At 28.4% G+C, this 22,829-nt stretch overlaps 1 protein-coding gene and 1 pseudogene across 1 annotated transcript; both read left to right on the forward strand.

The window, feature by feature from the left end:
• Window positions 1-4,541: 4,541 nt before the first annotated feature.
• On the forward strand, window positions 4,542-9,274 carry LOC125816774 (WAT1-related protein At1g09380-like). Its single transcript, XM_049496398.1, has 7 exons — window positions 4,542-4,776; window positions 7,663-7,725; window positions 7,893-8,009; window positions 8,118-8,364; window positions 8,479-8,634; window positions 8,805-8,956; window positions 9,061-9,274. The coding sequence occupies exons 1-7, from the start codon at window positions 4,601-4,603 to the stop codon at window positions 9,272-9,274; spliced, it is 1,125 nt and encodes a 374-aa protein (XP_049352355.1). The 5' UTR covers window positions 4,542-4,600.
• A 6,358-nt stretch (window positions 9,275-15,632) lies between these two features.
• On the forward strand, window positions 15,633-22,345 carry LOC125816775 (WAT1-related protein At1g09380-like; annotated as a pseudogene).
• The last annotated feature ends 484 nt before the right edge of the window (window positions 22,346-22,829 follow it).

The raw sequence follows: 22,829 nt of genomic DNA on the forward strand, positions 1-22,829 counted from the left end.
TGACAACAAACTTGAGTATTTGTATAATTCTAATGAAAAACTAAAGAAACTACAAGCATTATATGCAATACTTTTGTTTTAAAAAAAAGAAGACAAATATTCTATTTATTTTTTAACTTATTATTTTTGATAAATTTCACTATATTTTAATTTATTATTATTATTATTATTAAAAAAGTGTCAATTATTACTCTCTCCATTTATTTCTTTTATATATGGTAAAAACTTAAGTGTCTCAAAATTTATTATTCTACTTATTCCTATTATTTATTGTAAATTTAAAGGCCTAAATATTTAACTCCAACCTTTCATTCTCCAATCAGAATAAAAAATCTATATGTATCTATATATATAAAGCTAAAATATTTAAAAAATGATTTGACACCTCTCTTTGGCCAATGATCCTTATTTATTTTTTTATTTTTTTATTGTTGTAATTTTCATTATATTTCTATTAATAATTACTATTAAAAATTGTGTCAATTACTATTCCCTTCATTAATTTCTATTATTTATTATAAGAATTTAAATGCCTCAAATTTTACTACTCCACTTATTCCTGTTATTTATTGTAAATTTAAAGGCAAAATATTTATCACTCAAATCTTTCATTTTCTCCTTAACGAATGAAAATTTATTAAAATAGAGTAGTCTAATGAAATATCATTTCAAATAGCTTGAAAAAAGTTAATCCATCCCTTTAACTTTTCTAATTATGAGATTTCTCTTTTTATCTAATTCTCAATCATCTAAAAAATATTTACATAATTAGACAATTAAAGAATAAGATAATTGTTTAATAAATAAATTTTAAAAATGAAAAGGTGTAACTCTCCAAAAAAATATATTCTAACATCCATTTATATTTATAACGTTTCATGATGATCCCATGATTAAAGCTGACACTAAAAAAATATTGCACTAGCTAAAAAAATTATTTTTTCTCTATTTTCTTATTTATTTTATTAGTTTATAAGAATAAAAGTTACAATTATTATTATTTATTGTCGAAATTTTTCATATTCTTTATTGAAAATCAAAACTCATCTACATATTGATATTTGAAATCATTGATATTCGTTTTTAACTTCTTCATCTTTATGTAGTGTTTGGATTACATAGTTTATTTAATTTCTATACAAAATTGATATTTGAGCTCTGTTGTGTATTTATTATTTCTAATTTTTAATGTAAATTTTTTACAAAATATTAATTTTTATGCCTTTCATATGAAAGTTTTGTGTAGATATATAACAAAAAGTTTAAGCTATTAATTTTATCAATTAAACAAATTGATATGCTCATATTTTAAAGTAATAATTGTGAAAATTTTAAATTATAAGTAAGAAAAATTACATGAACTCTAAATTTATATGGTTAAATAAATATATAAACATAAATAGTATTATATAAAGGAAATTATTAGTGAAATAACATAAATAATTTAAAACATCCAAAAATGAGATAGCAACGCATATAAAATTGGCGCATAAAGAAATATGTTTTTGTATTGTTCCAAGGAAAAAATATAACTCTCTTCTTATGTTTCTTGAAACTAATTTAATTCTATTATTTTTTTCTTTTATTGTTATTTTTTTTTTGATTTTTTCATATATATATTTTAGTATTGCAATTTCTTAATTTTTTTATATCAATTAATATAGAAAAATATGACCGCGCGAAGCGCTGTTTGATTAACTAGTTTCAAATAAGGCTCAATTTTTTCATGAAATAATTAGCTTGTTCCTCCTTACGTATAAAGTATTACTATTTGAAATTAATAATGAGAAAATTGATTCATGATAGTAACACCTCAAAACAAGATTGATGTGTAAAGCAGTACAATTTTCGTAGAGGTCTAAAACTTGTCTAGAAATGATTATTCATAAACTTTATAAACAAAAGATGGGTATTATCCCTTTTTCGTAGATTTACTTTTTAGTCCATTAAAAATATTATCTTGAATTTAGCTATACGGATCTTTTTATAAAAATAGTTCAAAATAACAATAATAAAACATGAATTTTTAAAATAAAATTTGAGATCTTTGGGAGATTATGTTCTCTTATTCAAATTTAAGGTGGACTTAGAAGATCATGCAATTTGTTTTTCCTTCTTGTTTTTCTTCATCTTTTATATTCTCAAAATAAAGAAGGCTTAATTTATAAAGCACTACTTTCTAGTGGGAAAATAAAGAAGTGGAAAATAAACCAAAAGAAAGAATTCCACTACGTCGTAGTTTTACACTATTGACGGATTCTATTCCTCTACAACATATAATAAATAAATCCTTACTTGGATGGTTTTAGTCTAACATCATGATTTATGTCAAAATTAATAATAAATACGTGATATATCGACCCACATGATATTAATTTAACCTTCTTTTGAGAGAGTCCTTCACGATAGCTTGCTATATCGAGGCTCTTGAATCTGCATGAAATGGCAATTGAGCAGAAAAAAAAGGTTCAAAATTCTGGCCGTTAAAGTACTTTAACGGGTACATAAGTATGGCAATTGCGTTTAATACCTTACTTTATTGCACACTTTCAGGCGCAACAAAGCCTTACAGACAAGACAGTAGCGGATCTAGGATTATCATTAAGAATATTAATGATTGTAGTAAAAAATATCATTAAGGGGTGTTGATGGTTGTAGTAAAAAAATATAATTATCATGAGGCTAGTAGAATTAAAGAACACACGATCTCAAGGATTTTTTCACAATAACTTAACCACTATACTAAACTTTTAAATTGATTCAAAATGTATCAATACTTGTATATATATTTATTAAACCAAAATTTGACCTCATAAGTACAAATCATTACGTAGATTTGCTGGATACGCCCCTACTTATAGATGAAAGGATGATCAGTTAAGCGACCTTCATTGAAAAATTATATAATATATGCAAGTCAAAAGTTATATAATTTTTTATATTACATATTTTATTTTGAATATTTTTAATAAAATTTCGATTTTGCAAAAACTATTTTTTTCCATGTAACTATTGAATGCTATTAAAAGGCAACAAAATTATTTGCGTCATGTTTTAAATTATAGTACTAGTTGAGTACCTAAAGAGGAGTATAACGTCACTTACTTATATTCGATTATAAATAGAAAGCTAAAATGGCCCTTATTATTGCTGTTTGTTAAACCTTTTTAACAAAAAGATTGGCAAAGTTGAAACAAAAGTTATTTATTTATGCTTTTTTTGTGACATGTCGTTGGGGACTCAATTTCCACTGATCAAAGCATTGATCAATTATTTGATCTTCTTACTTTAATTTACAATGATCTTTTATTCAATAATTAGTTAGCGTCTTCTTTTAATTCTCATTTGGAACATATATAAATAACAATTATTGCTCCCTCTATTTTCAGTTTTTTCGTATTAATTTGTCTGACACAAAATTTAATAAAGTAAAGAATAATTTTAAATAGTGTGATCTTAAACCAGAGGAGGACCTACATTGATCCGTGAGGGTGCACGTGCACTCGATAACTTTTAGAAACAAAATTATATATATGTATAGACACCTTAAGTAAGATTATATATATAATTGTGCACTTTACTAACCTAAAATTCATCCAGGCGAGTTGGTTAAAGTTGCAGTTTTAACCCACCACGTTGTGGTTTCGAGTCCAGCACAGATAACATTTTTTTTCCTATTTTTTTTGCCTTCAATAACCAAAAAACTAAAAGATAGTGGTGCACCCCAATCTTCAAATCTTTGGTTCGCCTCTGTCTTAAACTATAAATATGTATACTGTATCAACATGATCGATAACTTTAATTTCTATTTTGAGTGGTTCATCATGATTATGTTCTTTCAAACCCATACGATATCACAAAATAAAGTGATACTATATTGTTTAGGGTTGATCCTTTATGATAATTGCACATATTTTCTTCATCTCAAATTTAATTCGTCATATTAAAAATTAAAATTAATCTATTTTCTTATAAACGTGATCATACTTCATTTTTTTTTATGAAGGTTACCTAGACCAATTTGACTATGCCCTAAACAAATTAAATTTTATTTGAATCACAGCTCCCTTTTATAAGAGCAAAAATCAGACAATTTATTGTATATACATATTTTTGGTCGATCAATGTGTACAGTTTATTCTCGATCCTAAATTTTTTGTAGATCAATATGTACAGTTTATTCACGTTAACATTTCACTTAAGCAAAATTTAACAAGGATATGTCGTCAGGAAACAAAAGTGTAGATAATTTTTTTGGACTAATAATTTAAAGGGCAACTTAATTATATATAAACATATAATATAAAGTTCTTTTTTTTATGGGAGATGACTTTAATCACGCTTATCAAACTTTTTTATGATAACAAGTGCATAACATGCGAGTACTCCATAACATGCAATGTATATTTAATATTATTATTATTATATATACATGTGTATATATGTAGTCATTTAGAAAATATCTACTAACATTATTTTCTTCTCCTTCCTCCCTAGCTAGGTCACCCACCATATATCCTATAAAAATTTCAAACACCAATTATCCATTGAATTAGAAGTGTTAATTTGAGTAATCGATCAAGATTCAAGAAAGAAGAAAATGAGGAACGAATTAATGATTTTTATGGTAATGGTGATTGTTCAAGTTGCGTTTGCTGGAATGATAATAATAACAAAATTAGTGATGGATAGTGGGATGGATCCTTTCGTTCAGTCAGCATATAAGCCTATTTTTGCCACCATCTCCATTGCTCCCTTTGCTTATTTCTTAGAAAGGTACACCTTTGTTTTTTTTGTTTTTTGAAATAATTAATTAAAATAAGTTAATTATATACACTGTGTATTAAAAAAATGCATTGAGAAATATATAGTACTTTAATAATAAGGGTAAAGTAAGTATAAAATGATAAATCATCTCTTGATTTTTCAAATTAAACAAGTAAAAATGAACTAATTTCTAATATAATGGACTAATAAAAATAAAGGAGGGAGTATATGATAATTATTTGATTCAGCCGCTCAAGCTAGCTTCTACTTCTTATTATTACTAAGACTAGATATAAGTATCAATATATGTTATTTCATTTGTTTCAATTTATGTGATATAGATGAAACTAAGAGAGCCAATTAAATTTTTATATAATTTTTAAATATCTATTTGTGCATCAAGTTCAAATTCGAAGAAGATTTTAATTTATAATGAAGAAATGATATTGATGCTTTATTTTTATTTTTTTCTATAGATCATATTCAACCAGATGACTTTTGTTAGAACTTGTCATTCTTTTTAAAGAATTATTTATTAGGAGTTGTTTGTTAAATTAAGAGTACTTACGCTTTAGTTAGTCGGTTATTCAATTTCGAATTTGGAAATAACAAATTATTTACTGAAAATTCTTTAGTAACAAATTATTTGTTACTCTCCCTTCCATACTCTATTAATTATCCATGCTATAAATAGTTATCTAAAATTAGTTGTTAATATACAAAATCAAGATAAAATTAATTTTTTTTATATATATTTTTAAAAAGGTTAAAAAAGTACTCTCTCCGTCCACTTTTAATTGTCATGGTTTCCTTTTTTAGAGTCAAACTATAAGAACTTTGACCAACATTTTACGATATATTTTTTCATCATATTGATATGCAAAAAATTGCAACTTATAGTAATTTTCGTATAGTTTTTGAATATCTAATTTTTTTTTTAAAAAAATATCGAATTAATGTAATCTAACTTAACTTTAAAAATTAGTCAAATTGACTTTTGAAAAACACAAAATGACAAATAAAAGTGGACGGAGGGAGTAAAAATGAAGAATGTATAACTTGTTTGGGACGGAGGAGTATTTCTCTTTTGTCCGTTTTCTGATTGATCAACAATACTTTTTCTAGTAGCACTACTCCTTTTGCTTTTTTGTTTTGTTGTTTTCTGCTCTTGTTACATTTTATTATATCTTTAGGATGTTTGCTTTTTTAGTTTCTCCTTACAATTTATTTGGCAATATTATACTTTTGAGTTTTGTCTATTACAAAACAAATTAATATATTTTTACTTGTATTTAATTTATTCATAAGGGAGTTTTTAAAAATTTTGACCCATTAACTATATATAGTAAACAAATTGAAAGAATGAACGATGAATTTTCTTTCCTTGGCAAATTAAATAGACGTGTATACTTTTTTGAGCAACTTTCACATATAGCAAACACAAAATTTATATTTATATGCTATAATAAAGTTTGTATAATTGCGCTCCATAGCAAATATATATATGTATAATTCGCTATACATATACAAAAAAAAACAGTTGTATAATTCGCTATACATATACAAAGAAAACAGTTGTATACAAAAGATCAATTGTATAATCTGTGTATGTATAAAACGAGAAAGAGAGAAAGGCAAAAAAAAATTGGGCAGGAAAATATTTGTATTATATAATTATAAGTGTATAGGACGAAGATATATGTATTTACATATGTATATACAATTTTCTCTAGCTTTATACAAACAGAAGTGCAATTTATACATTTTGTTTCTATTTGTATAAAGTGAGAGAGGCGAGTGAGCGAGTGAGATCTGGGAGAGTGGCGAGCGAGATCTGGGAGAGGGGAGAGAGGGGAACAAAAATATATGTATATATACAATTTTCTCTTGCTTTATACAAACAGAAGTGCAATTTATACATTTTGTTTCTGTTTGTATAAAGTGAGAGAGGTGAGTGAGCGAGCGAGATTTGGGAGAGTGGCGAGCGAGATCTGGGAGAGTGGCGAGCGAGATCTGGGAGAGTGGCGAGCGAGATCTGGGAGAGGGGAGAGAGGGGAACGAAAATATATGTATATATAAAATTTTCTCTCGCTTTATACAAACACAAATACATTTTATACATTTGCGTTTTTGTATAAAGTGAGAGAGGAGAGCGAGACTGCCACCATACGAGAGTAGCGAGTGAGATTCCACCAGGGAGAGTGACGAAAATAGCAATAGTTTGCTATAGGGTACAATTAAATCAAAGCATATTTATAACATTTAATATGAATTCGTAGCTTGCTATTATATACAATTTTCCCTACTTTTTTTGTCCCTCCAATTGGAGATCGATATGTTGAGTTTTATTTTCCCTGATTTCTTACCATAAATAGGTTTTTCTTTTAGGAAAAGTTTTGGATTGGCTAGTCCTTTTAGGAAAAAGTTTTATAGGAAAATGTTTAGGACTCTATAAATAGATGCATGCTCCTTCTAACGTAATCAACATTCACAATGTAGTCTTGAGGGCTTTGAGAGTTTTGGTTATGGGGAGAATTTGTGGGACACAAGCTTGATACGTTATTATTATCACTTGTGTGAGCCTCCCATGTATTCCCAGTGAATTGGTTGAGGTTGTTTCTCTCTATAGTTTGTACTCTCATATTTATATAGTGGATTGCTCATCTCCTTTGTGGACGTAAGTCGATTGACCGAACCACATTAAATCTTTGTGTCTTTTGGTCTATTTCTCGTTTGTTTTATTACTCATGGTCTTTCGAGGTTTACTTTGCTAGCTTCCGCATTACACCATATTATTTCGATCCTAACACGATAACATATAATCTTTTATCACATTCTTTTTATTTATTTTTGGTTTGTTAATTATATTTCTCTTATTTCCTCATCTTGTGACAGGAAAAGTAGACCCAAGATGACACGCTCTATACTTTTTCAGATATTTTTGTGTTCTATTTTCGGGTAAGGTAGTCATTGTCATAAAATTTCAAATTTTATAAATAAAAAATTAGAGATCATAATTCATATTTAACGACTATAACTTGTTTGAGATTAATATATTATTGTTGTTATCATACATCCTAATTATAACTCACTGTTACTCTTTTTTCAAATCGTGAAATATGCAGGATAACGGCGAACCAATATGCATATTTTATTGGGTTAAATAATTCAACTCCAACAATTGCTTCCGCTATTGATAATCTAATCCCAGCTTTCACCTTTATCATAGCAGTACCCTTGGGGTAAATTTATTAATTTCTCTACAATTCAAAAGTTAAAAAAATAATAATCAATTTGGAACATGATAAATAAATAAATTGGTGTAAATAACTTTAATTTTGTGGGTGCAGGGTTGAAAAAATGGGATTAAGAAGTATAGCAGGACAAGCCAAGTTTTGGGGGACAATAGTTTGTGTTGGAGGTGCAATGTTATTGTCATTATATCATGGAAAAGTTGTTATTGGTCAATTAGGATTTCACTGGAAATATGAAGAAAATACAGGCAAAGATGTCAATTCTTCCCATTCCAACTTCTTTTTAGGACCTTTTTTACTTATAATGGCCAGTCTCACTTATGCCATTTGGTTAATCATTCAGGTAACACTTATTGATTAATCATGATTATAGAATAATTATGCGTATTCAAGATAATATGCTTATTGATTGATGTGATGTAAACACATAATTTTTTGCTGTTTTTTGGTTAATTAGGGAAGGGTAAGTGAGAAGTATGCAGCTCCATATACATGCATAACGTTGATGTGCTTAATGGCAAGTGTGGAGAGTGTCATTATTGGATTTTGTGTCGTTCCAAAACTTTCTGAATGGGCTTTAAATCCCATTAGAGCTATCTCTGTCGTCTATAATGTATGACTCTTTTTGCTTTTATAACTTGCATTCTTCTATATAATACAAACAAATGTCGATTTTTAATTCCTCAATAATTGATAAATGTCTATTTTAGTCCTATGATATCTAACTAAATATATTAATTAGATTTTCATTTCAAAATTTTCTTTTGTTGATGTTGATAACAGGGAGTTGTGAGTACATCATTTGCATATTTTCTGAGCTCTTGGTGCATTGAGAAAAAAGGTCCTTTATATGTCTCGATGTTCAATCCATTGTTGTTGGTTATTTCTGCATTTCTCAGTTGGACTTTGCTTCGTGAGAAATTGTACCTTGGAGTGTAAGTATATAAAGCCAAATACTTTCTTTTCATATTGTAAGCTAATTATAATTTTCTTGGTAAAACATTTAGCATTTGTTTGATCATTTTTTGAAATATATCAGAGTTGTAGGGTCAATCATAGTAGTGGCTGGGCTTTACGGATTTTTGTGGGGCAAAAAGATGGAGACAAATGCAGAGGATATTGAAGTAAATAAAGAGAAGATGAAGCAGTTCATGAATAAATCAGTTGATTTGGAGTTACAATTACCCAAATCTAATGATCATCATCTAGAGTCGAAGCAGATATCATCAGAATTAACCAAAACTAAATCATGAGACGAGAATTGTCCAAGACCATAGAAACAGACCACTCAACCGGTGGCTACTAACCACCAATGTGGTACTTCTTCACAAGTTCATATCTTTGTAGTTTTGAATTTAAAATTGTAAATGTTATTAATTGTTAGTTGATAATTGGATTTGTAAACGGACTATCAAGTTCCAAATCTCCAAAGGCTCTAAACTTCTTGTCAAAATGTTCATCAACAATGGTGATTGGAACATGGACAAATTCATAGAGTTTCTCTCAAACCACATCTGTGAGAATATTTGTACAATCACAACAACAAATAAAGAATTTTGTTGTAATTATTTATCGGATTAATGTAATTGCCACTATATTGTACTTAGCATTAATAATATAATATGACTATTTATAACCAACATTTTATATAAATGCCGCTAAAGATTTTAGTGACACTAGATGCAATAACATTAACTCAATTGCAGTTAAATATATTTAATTGAGTGATTTTTGAGTTATAAAACAAAGTTGAGTGACTTTCTAAGTGAACAATTCAAAGTTGAGTGACTTTCTTAGTCAACTATTCAAAGTTGAGTGACCATATGAGATATTAACTCTTACAACAAATAAAAAATTTTGTAATAATTATTTATTGGATTATATTAATTGTCACTATATTATACTTAGCATTAATAATATAATATAACTATTTATGACTCATACTCTATATAAATACAGTTAAAAATTTAATAATTCAAAATACAATGACATTAACATAATTGCAACTAAATTTCTTTAATCTATTGCCAATGTCTCTTTTGTTGCATTGATAATAGAGTTAGAAAATCATGAAAGGGTGGATCAAATTTTTTGGGACAAATACTCTAATTAAGCTGCTTGGGACAATAACCTCTGATTAAAGATCCGTGCACCCTTCACAATATAGTAAAAGCAAAGACAACTTAAGGGATGATTCAAGGATGAGAATAGTAAAGGTTTGTTTGTTTTAGGCCAAAAAAACATTTTAATACTGAATTTTATGATTGTAATTTCACTTAAAATAATATTGAAGATTGTAAAACATACAAAATTTATATAAAAAAAAGGAAAGAAAGAAAGAAAAGCTATCTAATTTTTAGCAAAATATTTTAGAAACTAATTTGTATTGAAACTTAAACTTTATATTAACAAATAAAGATTTTACAATAACATCCAAGTTAACATATTTAAAATAAATGGCTAGCATCTTATTAACTAAAATTATTTTTTTCTTTTATAAAAATTATAATATTAGTATGTGAAGTTAAGCAATTTATATATTTTAAAATACTATATTAAAAACAAGTACTAGGTAAGAACAGAAAAAGAAATTCTACATTAATTATTATTATTTTTGTTATGATTATATATGTAAGGTCTCTTATTAAAATTTGACTTTATGCCATTAATTTTATAAAGACACCATTGAAAAACTTAATGTGGAGGAAAATTGGGTATACAAAATGACTACACTAATCTAATCCTCAATGAATTTTTTGTTGATCAAGCATAGATAACCCAACCTTAACACTTACCCAAGATTACTTATATTAAACGGATTACCCTTAACATTCGGCCTCTAAATGAAGTTCAACCCCCACTCCCTCCACGGCCTCTAAATGATGTTCAACCTCTAAATGATAAGACATTTTGTGATGTTCTTCCATTGTGATTACGATATGTTTGTTGCATATCATTTTAGGAACCTGCCCTTTTATATATGTTCCATCAATCGCACCAACACAATCCTATCAAATAAAAAATACATCAATATTAGTTTAGTGAACATAAAATAAATTGGAAGCATTATAGAATGCACTTCATAAAAATAATGTTTGTAAGAGTAATAAAAATAGTGCTTCCAAGACAATGCAAAGTCATAAAATAAATATGTAACTAAATACTAATAACTTACCCATAAAATATAAATGTGCACTTATTAAGGCCATAAAATAAATTTATTACTCAACAATCGGTTGGTGTGAGTTAAAGTGACTATATGTTGGTGAGAATAATAAATTTTAAAAAGTAATGATGTGATTATAAATTTTATTTACATATGAAATAAATGGTTAGTAGATATAAATGTGGGGTTGTTTTAACAAAATATAAACTCGTGGATCAATTTTTGTATTAAAATATCTCAAATCATGATATGAAATTCCAATATAATTTCATATCATGGTTTTTGGAGAATATGAAATCACATCTCATGATATGGAATCATGAGATGGAATCAGCGTAAAATTACATATCCAAACGCTGATTCCATCTCACGATACCATATCGTGATATGGTATCGCATTCCAAACGCCTACTAACTTAAAAGAATTAGAATCTCGAATTCATCATAAACTTTAAATCAACTCTGAGTACAATAATAGACACGCTTTTATGCACCGTAGGCTGAGGCACACACACAAAAAAGGCAATATGAAGAAGATATTTTTTAGCAGAATGCTAAAATGACCCTTATTGTTAAATCTCTTTCACAAAAAATAGCTTGCCAAAAGTTAATTTATTTATGCTTTTTTTGTATGTGTGACAGGACGTTTTGCCGTTTTGGGACTCAAAGAATTGATCAATTATTTGATCTTCTATTTTTACAATGCTCTTTTTTAATTCAATAATTGAAGTCTTCTTTTAGTTTTCTTTTCTGTCATTCGCAGTTCAGTCCTTTTCAAATCAATGTATCAGAAAAAATAAAATAAACCGATACTATATGATTTGGGGTCTACACACTTTACTAATAATTGCACATAATTCTTTTAATTTAAAATTAGTGTATTTTCTCTTATTATATAAGAGAGACTTCATGCTGAAGTAGGCACGTTTTTGTCGATGTGCCTGCCTCAGCGTGTTTTGAGAAAAAAATTTATAAAAAAAAATACTTTTTTTTATTCTACTTTAATTTATTTAGTGTATAACTTTTTCAAAATTTGAAATTCATTTTAGCTATGACTTTTACTTTTAAATTCATATTCTTTAGTTATAACTTTATTATTTTGAATGTCAATAATATTTATTTATATGTTGAAACTACTGAGTAAAAAATCAACTAATGATGACGAAAAATATTTTAATTATGGACATCTTCACATTAAATTTGTGCAAACAAAAAGTAATTAACAAATTAAAATATCTAAAAATTATATTAAAATTTAATTGATTTTCTAAATTCTATCTATAAAACATAAATTAAAATAAAAAAATAATAGATATTGTAACCGTCCTAGCACGGACACCTGTGTTTGGTACATATAAAAGTCATACTTTAGCTTGTAAAGGTGACTTAATTAACCAATTTGACTATGCCTAAAACAATTTTTTATTTAAGTCATATCTTTTACGATAGAGAAAAGTGGAAAACTATACAATTATTGTATATACATATATTTAATCGTTGAAAGTGTAACAATAATCCATTTGAATCCCACCTCCAACAAACATGTTTTTCAATTAAAAAGTTTCTTATATATATATATATATATATATATATATATATATATATATATAATCTTAGTGATTAATGAAGTTAAAATTTACATTATAATCACGATCTGAAGTATCTAATCCTAACAATCTTATTCATCAATTATGTTAATTGTTAACATGAACAAAAAGACTTGTTTATCATAACCAATTCATCATGACCACAATTATCATTATAATAATTAACCAATTGACACATCGGGACAATCATAAATATACATAGCATGTAATTTATGGGTAAAAAACTAAATGCAACATATAATATAATATAAACTTGTACATTTCAACAGATAAATTTTATTTTACGCCAAAACTAGTTAAAGAGTAAATTAAATTGAATAGGTCATTTCATAATAACTTTAATTAAAACAGGAAACATATATATATATATAAATTCCTCTTTAAACTTGTTCAATTCGAAAAAAACTATTTCCACCTGTCAACTTTACGAACGACTTATTAATTCCTTAATATTGTTGTTTGAAGTATAGCAAAAAGCCCTCAGACAAATAATATGCGGTGTAAAACCATATTCAAAATTTCAAAGATGCCATAGCAAATGTGAAAGTAATTATTACTTGGGAGAAGCCAAGAAGCGGTGAAGAAAAAAAGGAATCGAACAAAAAAAAAGGGGGGAAGGCCCCCATTAAAATTCACTGTCTTAATTATCACAACTTGTATCTAGTTACTTGTTTGAGATATAATTACTATATATTAACAAAAAAAAAAGATTAAGAATAGTTTAATTGGACAAACCCAATTAAAAGGTGCCATGCGTATCATTTAATTTAGGTTCATGTTAATTTCTTTTTTCAGCTTTCATGCCCCTTTAATATAGTAAATATTGGCAATAGAGAGTTGTTCTAATGGTAAATATCCTAAATTTTAATCTTAAGATAATTAGTTCGAATCACAGAGTAAATATTGAAAATAAAGAGTTGTTCTAATGATAAATATCTTAATTTTTAATCTTAAAAGATAATTAGTTCGAATGACAAAGGGAAAATAGTTAAATATAATATTTTTGCTTCTACAATTTAGGTATTTTTCCACTAAAATATTCCAAAAACTGAAAATATGTCGTGGGTCAGAAGAACATGTAGACATAAGATCTATTTATTCCAATAAATATATATGCTGTTTATATAGACACTACTCACTAGACCATTCGATCAGTTCTATTCTCTAAAGTCATAAAAAACTTAGGCCCGTTTGCCTATGCGATATAAAATTATGATAAAAAATCATGATATGAAATTATGAGATGGAGTTGAAGTTTGTTTGGTCATGCAATTTTGGAGTTTTTATGTTGTATATTTATCATAAACATAAGATTCTCATAAGTTGTAAGACTATTATAATAGTCTCAATTATTTATTCAATCTTACCAAATAATTTTTTTTTATAAATTGCATAATAAATTATTATAAGCATTGTGATCAGTCTTTTTTACTTAATATAGATGAATTTTTTTTATTAAACATTAAAGTACTAGTAATAAATTTGGTTGATAAATAAATTTGATAATGAACTTGATGAATATAAATGATAAAGTAGGAATTGATTTAAAGTAATAATAAATTTTATGTTGGTGGGGATAATAATTTTTAAAAAGTAATGATATGATTATAAATTTTATTTACATATGAAATAAATGGCTAATAGATATAAATGTGGGGTTGTTTTAACAAAATATAAACTTATGGGTCAATTTTTTTATTTTAAAAAATCTCAAATCATGATAAAGAATTCACCTATCATGGTTTTTAAAGAATATGCTCATGATATGAAATCATAATGTTGATTTTATCTCACAATTTCATATCGTAATATGATATCGAATGATCAAACGCCTCTATATCTAAATTAATCTTCCATTGATTTCATAATTCATGTACGAATCTATTGAGTAAATAAGAAAATAAAAAATACTAAATATGTCCATTCATTTGTAATTTTTTAACCAAAACATTAGAGATACTATATTTTTCGCCGTACAAATTAAATTAAATCTTGAGTCAAATTCATTTTCGAAAGCTAGCCCACAATTAGAAAGCTCATATAATTAGAAGATCAGTACCCATCTCTTTCTTATCCGATGTGGTGGGGGATAGTCGCATAAGCGACGCCTAATCAACCCTCTGATGCATCTTTATTGGGCCTAATCAATTAAAATATATATATATTCTTTACTTATTATTTTGTCTATATAAATTAGAAGATTAAATATATACCCCTATATAATTTTTAAAAAACTCTAAAGTCAAAAAATAAATTTAAAACTAATTTTCTCACTTCCGTAAGATGAAGGGTATATGTGAGTTCTTTTTGTAATATTAAGGATATATGTGAGCCATTTGTATAACGATAAGGGTATATATGAGTCACTTTCATAACGAGGGTATATCAGTTCTAAATGACAAAGTTAAAGGGTATATTAAGCCATTTTCCCAACTTTTTATGATGACAAATGTACACCATCTAGTTGTTATATTATAAAATTATATACATGCGTGTATAAATGTGGTCGCTCCGAAAATAGTAACATTTATTCTCCTTCGAATACTCCCTTAATTCGATCCATTAAAAAATGACAATTATTTTTAATAAGAACTACAAGTAATTATCAAAGTGAAGCAGATAGGGAATAGTTCCTTAATATATTTGTAATACTAATTAGCTAGTCCAGTACCCTCCTATAAATATATAGTTCCTTACGCCTATTATCGTACACAAATCACCATCATTCTCCTCCCTTTGGCCTTGAAGGAAGAATTTGATTCTGACTTGGTAGAGCTTGTGCAGCCATTAAAGTACTATTGGAAGTACTAGTGTTTAATTTGGGCGATCGATCGATCGATCAATCAAGAAGGAAGAAAATGGGGAATGAATTGTTGGCTTTTGTGGTAATGGTGATTGTGCAATTAGGGTTTGCCGGAATGATAATAATATCAAAGTTAGTGATGGATGGTGGCATGAATCCTTTTGTTCAGTCAGCTTATAGGCCTATTTTTGCAACTATCTCCATAGCTCCATTTGCTTTCTACTTTGAGAGGTATCTCATGTTCAAAACAGCAAAATTCACACTAATGCACATTTCTCTTTTTAATAAGTTTTATGCAACACAAGTCCATATTTATCAAGATCCCAAAACCAACAGGGTGAGAGTGAGAGTTGAGACACATTTTTTTTAAGGATGAATTTTCTTTTCTTGGCAAATTAATTGATGGGTTTTGTCCCTGCAATTGGAAATCGAAAACATAATATTTTATCATAATTGTCTCTTGAATCAGCTTTTTTTTATTTACTCATGCATCTTGTTTTTTGACAGGAAAAATGAATCCAAGTTGACAATCACTGTTCTTTTCCAGATATTTTTGTGTTCTATTTTCGGGTAAGAATTTTCTTTTCTATTTGAAATAATAAATCCACGTACGTGGCATGTGAGTTACACAATGGAAAAGTGAGAAACGAATTATTTGAGGTTCTACCGTGAAAAAAATTCTTTAATGAAACTTTAGCCTTAACTGACCATGATCAAGAAACCCCCCGTAGTTGTTGTATATAATTATACACTCGAAATTTCACTCTCTTTTTTTAATGGCAGGATAACAGCGAACCAATATGCATGGTTCATCGGCTTGACGAATTCAACTCCAACGATTGCTTCTGCCATTGATAATCTAATCCCAGCTTTCACATTTATCATAGCCGTACCCTTGGGGTAATTAATTGTATTTTCTCTACAAATATTCAAAAGTAAAATAAAAAATCAAATTGGAACATGATTAATAAATAGAGTTTAAGTTTTGTGCACCGTCGGTGTATGAAATTTCTACACCATCAGGTACTTTTAATGAAATTTAACCATAGTAACTTATTTTAATAAAATAACAATAATTATAAAAAAGAAAAAAAATAGAATATCAACAGTTGAGTCCTACTTGGATTCTAATCATATTTATTTCCATAACTAAATTATTTTCTTTCCAAACTTAAATACAATATTGAGTTTTACCGTAGGTTTTCCCAGGATCATGCTTATGTAGTTCTTCAAAGCATCAAAATTTGTGAATTTGCTAAGAAATAATTTTTAGAGCATCAGGCGATTTTGAAACTTGACAAGCTTCTTCTACTTAGTGGTTCGTTCTTATACAATATGAACAAATTTCACATTTTTTTTCTCGTTTGCCAGCATAAAAAAGCCTCTTTTGAACAATATCTTCATGAGCAAAAGAATTTCAATGTACTAAAAATAAGTGAATATAGTCTCATGAGAGGTGAATATTGTATCTTAAAGTGTTTTTATATTGTCCCCAATACGTTTGCTCTGCTCTTTAGAATGTTGGGAAGGAGTTTATTGATTGAACTTTCATTAATATTGAATATGTTTTATAATTGAAGTGTTGAAAAATATATGAGCAGATTCATTATTGTAAGCTATCTAACTTTCTTAATTGTATTTTGCAGGATTAATGGAAAAATCAAATGTAGATGTGCAAAATATAGGAGTTGAAGTTCTATTAGAAGAAAGTGACATGGAGGGAACTGGACAAACTGCTTCCGATATAGGTGTGGAAAATTCAAAAGCTCCCTACATTAGTAAGGAGTTTCAGTCTCTTGATGATTCATTTAAGTTTTATCTTGATTATGCTCATAGTAATGGTTTTAGTGTGCGCCGTGGTCGTATGACTAAATCAAGGAAAGATAAATCAATAATTGGTCAAGAATTTGTTTGTTCGAAGCAAGGATTTCGTTCAAAGAAAAATTTAGAAAGCAATAAACCACAAGATGAAACTAGAGAAGGATGCAAAGCGTTGTTATATATGTCGAAGAAAGGAGAAGATAAATGGGTTGTTTGTAGGGTTGTTGCTGAGCACAATCATGAACTTGCATCTCCAAATAGTCAAAAGTTTTTGCGGTCAAAATGGAAAAATGGATACCGGCATATGTGCGTAGCACTTTTTGTGCAGGCATGTCGACAAGTCAAAGAAGTGAGAGTATGAACAAATTTTTTAAAGATTATTTGAATTCTAGTACTCCAATGAGTGTATTTGTGGTGCAATATGATAAGGCTATTGACGCTAGATATGATAAAGTAAGGGAGAAGGATTACAAGACAAAACATTCAAGACCTATCTTGAAAACTTTGTATCCTATGGAAGATGAAGCAGCGAAGGAATATACAAGAAAAATGTTTCAGATTTTTCAAGAAGAACTAATTCAGTCTCAAAAATTTATCGCCGAAAAGATTGAGGTCAAGGATGGAGCAAACATCTATAAAGTACATCAGCTTCAAAGACAAAGGCCAGCATATATCGTTAGTCTAGATCTTGCATTGAAAAGAGCTGTTTGTTCATGTCACAAGTTCGAGTTCATGGGAATTCTATGTAGACATGTACTAATGGTATTTATAAAAAAACAGATTCACTCACTTCCAATGTATTATTTATTAGATCGATGGACAAGAAACGCAACCAAAGAAAAAGCTAATGACCCCTCAAACGTAACACAAACTTTGAAACCTTCTACTTTGTGGTTTAATAACATTATGATGCATTCTATTGGATTATCTGAACGAGCTACAAAGTCTGAAAAACATTATCAATTTGCGCATCAAAGATTATTGCAATTGTGTGGAGAACTTGATGAGCTTTCTTATGAATCTGAGGAAGATTGTCTATCAGGTGGTCAAGTTAGTGAGAAAGATTAGGAAATAAACTCATGTGAACAAAGTCAAGATGTTACTTTGCATGACCCTCCGGTAGCAACAACTAAAGGGCGCCCGAGATCTTTGAGGATGAGAGGTTTTCTAGAAGTTACTCAGAAGACCAAAAAAGTTTCGTCTCCAAAAATTAAAAGAAGATCTTCTCAAAAGCAAAAAAGGCAAACGAAAAGTGTGAAACTTAAGAGAAAGGAAACAAGGTAATTTCACTTAGCATGATGCATATTATTTCTATTGGGATTACTTTTGTAATAACTTCTAAAATTACATTTGTAGTTCAAACATTAATGCTTATTCAGAATTTTATCAAGAATATGTTGAGAACGCTGGTTGTGCTTATGCCACCTCATTTACAGTAAGAATTGCTCTTTCTTTAATCATGTCGTGTATATATTGTTTACATGATAAGATGCGTGTTGATGAATTATTATTCTCTTATCAGAATTTGATGAAAGCGGCTTCAACTCCATTCCAACAATATCGTCCTAGTTAGTGAGTAAAAAGATAGAAGATTTGGAGCTTTGAGAATAAGAAGGAAAGAGGAAGAAATAGTTCTTTAGATTTAGATTTATTAGTTTTTCTCTGTTTTTTAATTCTAAATAGTCCTTTCATAGTTTATTTTGATGTGTTTATTGTGTAAAGACAGTATTAGTATTTGGACATAATCAACATGTAAGCATGTTGATCAATGAACTGAGTTTGCTAGTGTATATGATTTTATTACATTGTTGATTTTTTTCTAGTTACTGGATCATCTCTTGTTTGGACAAAATAGATTCCTTGTCTAGCAGGTTCTCTTGGATATGAGATCGTCTCTTATCTTTTGTTTATTTTTACTGTGTGGTTGATCCTCATCAAACAAAAAATATTTTTACTACATACTTTAGGTTTCTGATTACATCTGGTACTGATATGCCGCAAGTGCTATGCTCGGTTGCATCCTCGTGCTATCAACTGCCGCAAGAAGAAGTGTGGACACAACAACCAGTTGAGGCCTAATAAGAAGATTAAGTACATACTGAATTCTAATTGCTGCTGACTTGTAGTTGCTTGGATTTTCTTATAAAAAAATAGAGTAGTTGAATTTATTTTTTGCTTTCCTGTTCATTTTACCCTTTAGAGATTGATAGACTTGTATTTGGGAGGTATATGAAGATTTTTTGCTGCTTAAAATAAGACTCATTAATTTCGAGGCGTGTTTTGATAAATAGTTAGGAAACACATGATAGTTAATGTAGGATACTCGCAAGAAAATGATACTACTTCGGTGTGCAGGCCCCTGTGATACACCAGATGTTGTTGAGCTTTTTCTCTCTTCCTCCTCTCTCACCAGCTGCTAATAGTATCATCAGTCTATGAATTTTCTCTTCATTTCCAAAATGGCACCAGAACAAGTACAAAGATCTGGACGTAATACATTACATAAATTTTAATTTCAGTCTTTCATATTTTGTATAAAATTTCATTTCATTTCATTTCATACAATTGTACAAATTCTGAATACATTTATATTTGAAATCATAAAACGTCTCTTTTTTGCTCTTCAAATCATCTTCCATTTCTTTTACACCATGTAATATACATGTTGTTTGAATGGATAAGAGGAGCTTTATATGCATTGTTGTTGACTATTGTGAAGATAGAAATATGACATAAATCATAAGGTAGTCTAGAAATTTTTTCCAGAGAAACAAGATGGCTACAACTTTATCGTCCTTCACATTCCAATGGGTCGTGTCCAAGCAAACAACATTGATGACCTAGCTCGTTTGGCTGATGAGTATGGTTCAAGAGAGCTCTGATTGACTGTGGAACAGAACATTATTAGTACTACTAGTATCCAGTTCTATGGACAAGACAAAAGTAGTTCGTTGAATATAACTGAAGAAGTTCAAAAGCAAGCATCTCTTATGAGGCTAGCACGGAAGCACTAGATAGGTTGCCAAATTGGTGTGCACAAGTTTTGAAAAAACTAGCAGAATGACATTATTTAATGGAAGATCCAAGATACCACTATATACTTTAAAATGTGAAATTTGTTCTAATTGTATAGCGACATACCACTAGGTAGAAGAAGCTTGTCAAGTTTCAAAATCGCCTGATGCCTTTAAAAATTATTACTTAGCAAATTCACAAGTTTTGAAGCTTTGAAGAACTACATAAGCATGATTCTGGGAAAACATACGGTAAAACTCAATATTGTATTTAAGTATGGAAAGAAAATAATTTAGTTATAGAAATAAATATGATTAGAATCCAAGTAGGACTCAACTGTTGATATTCTTTTTTTTTTCCTTTTTATAATTATTGTTATTTTATTAAATAAATTACTATGGTTAAATTTCATTAAAAGTACCTGATGGTGTAGAAATTTCATACACCGACGGTGCACAAAACTTAAACTCTAATAGATAAATAATTTTAATTTTGTGGGTGCAGGATTGAAAAATTGGGATTAAGAAGTATAGCAGGACAAGCTAAGTTTTGGGGTACAATAGTATGCGTTGGAGGTGCAATGTTATTGTCATTATATCATGGAAAAGTTGTGATTGGTCAGTTAGGATTTCACTGGAAATTTGCAGAAAATACAGGCAAAGATGTCAATTCTTCCCATTCCAACTTCCTTTTAGGACCTTTTTTACTTATGGTATGCAGTCTTACTTATGCCATTTGGTTAATCATTCAGGTAATATATACTACTATATACACCATCCACACACAGCTCTAATTTTTTGAAAAGTAAAAAAACTAGTACTACTTTAGTTCTAACAAATCTTTTTGTTTGTTAAATTAGACAAAGGTAAATGAGAAGTATGCAGCTCCATATACATGCATAACTTTGATGTGCTTAATGGCAAGTGTGGAGAGTGTCATTATTGGCTTTTGCATCGTCCCTAAACTTTCTGAATGGGCTTTAAACCCCATTAGAGCTCTCTCTGTGGTCTATAATGTACGACTCTAGCTTTGCTTATTTATTTAATAACTTACTTATATAACAAATTTATATATAGTACTCCATCTGTCTCAATTTATGTGGTATCTTTCAGATTTCGATATTCAAACAAGTTATATCTTTGACACTAAATTTTGCATTTATCTTTTTAATTGTCAATTATTGTGACTTATACTACTTTTTACGTAGTTTACAAATATTTTTAAGATTTCATGCACATCAAACTTAAATTGTTTGAATCTTGAAAAACGAAAAATCCACGTAAATTGGGACAGAAAAAGTATAATTTAACATGCTAAAATTATGGATAACTTATCCTATTCAATTACAAGCTACGAAATTCACTTTTTCTTTGATTAATTAAAGGAAGACTAGAAAGTATCATATGGAGTAATTTGTTTATGATCATGATAAGTTTTATTTAATGTTGAAAACAGGGAGCTGTGAGTACATCTTTAGTATTTTTCCTGAGCTCATGGTGCATCGAGAAAAAAGGTCCTTTATATGTCTCGATGTTCAATCCGTTATTATTGGTTATTTCTGCATTTCTCAGTTGGACTTTGCTTCGTGAGAAATTATACCTTGGAGTGTAAGCATATAAAGCCAAATACTTTATTTTCATATTGTAAGCTAATTACTATTAAAAAAAATATTGTAAAACATTTAGCATTTGTTTGATCATTTGTTGAAATATATCAGAGTTGTAGGGTCAATCATAGTAGTGGCTGGGCTTTACGGATTTTTGTGGGGCAAAAAGATGGAGACAAATGCAGAGGATATTGAAGTAAATAAAGAGAAGATGAATCAGTTGAGTAAATGTAAATCAATTGATTTGGAATTACAATTACCCAACTCTAATGATCAGAATTAGCCAAAACTAAACTCCAAATATGAGGAATTGGAGTTGTAATTGTAACAAGTACTAAAATTAATTTCTTCCAATTTGTGTATTGGACAATATATGAATAAAACCATTTACCTTTCGGATCATATGGATTATTCGCAAGTTTTTCAAATCATATCGGTTCTATATTTTTGAAGCATCTCCTTCCTTTGTTGTTAACTCCCTAGAAAGAGATGCTAATAAAACTACTTCATATAGATCAGTTCTCTTTTATACGAATTACTCTCAATTATTAAATAAAAAAATCCTTCAGTTCTAAAGTAAAACAAAGATGTATTTTGTTTTATATGTCTTATCTATATTCAATAATATACTATTAAATATGGGCTGTGGCCTATGGATGTGTATGTTCGGTAGAAAGGAAACGATTCTCATGATAAATATTTTTCAGAAAAAATAGATGAATATTTTACTCATTCTTTTGTATTATATTTGATATGTAAGTAAAAAAAGTATTCTAAAAATATTTATATA

The sequence above is a fragment of the Solanum verrucosum genome, unplaced genomic scaffold (genome assembly GCF_900185275.1).
Source record: "Solanum verrucosum unplaced genomic scaffold, falcon-dt-bn FXZP01000261.1, whole genome shotgun sequence".
Classification (NCBI taxonomy): domain Eukaryota; kingdom Viridiplantae; phylum Streptophyta; class Magnoliopsida; order Solanales; family Solanaceae; genus Solanum; species Solanum verrucosum.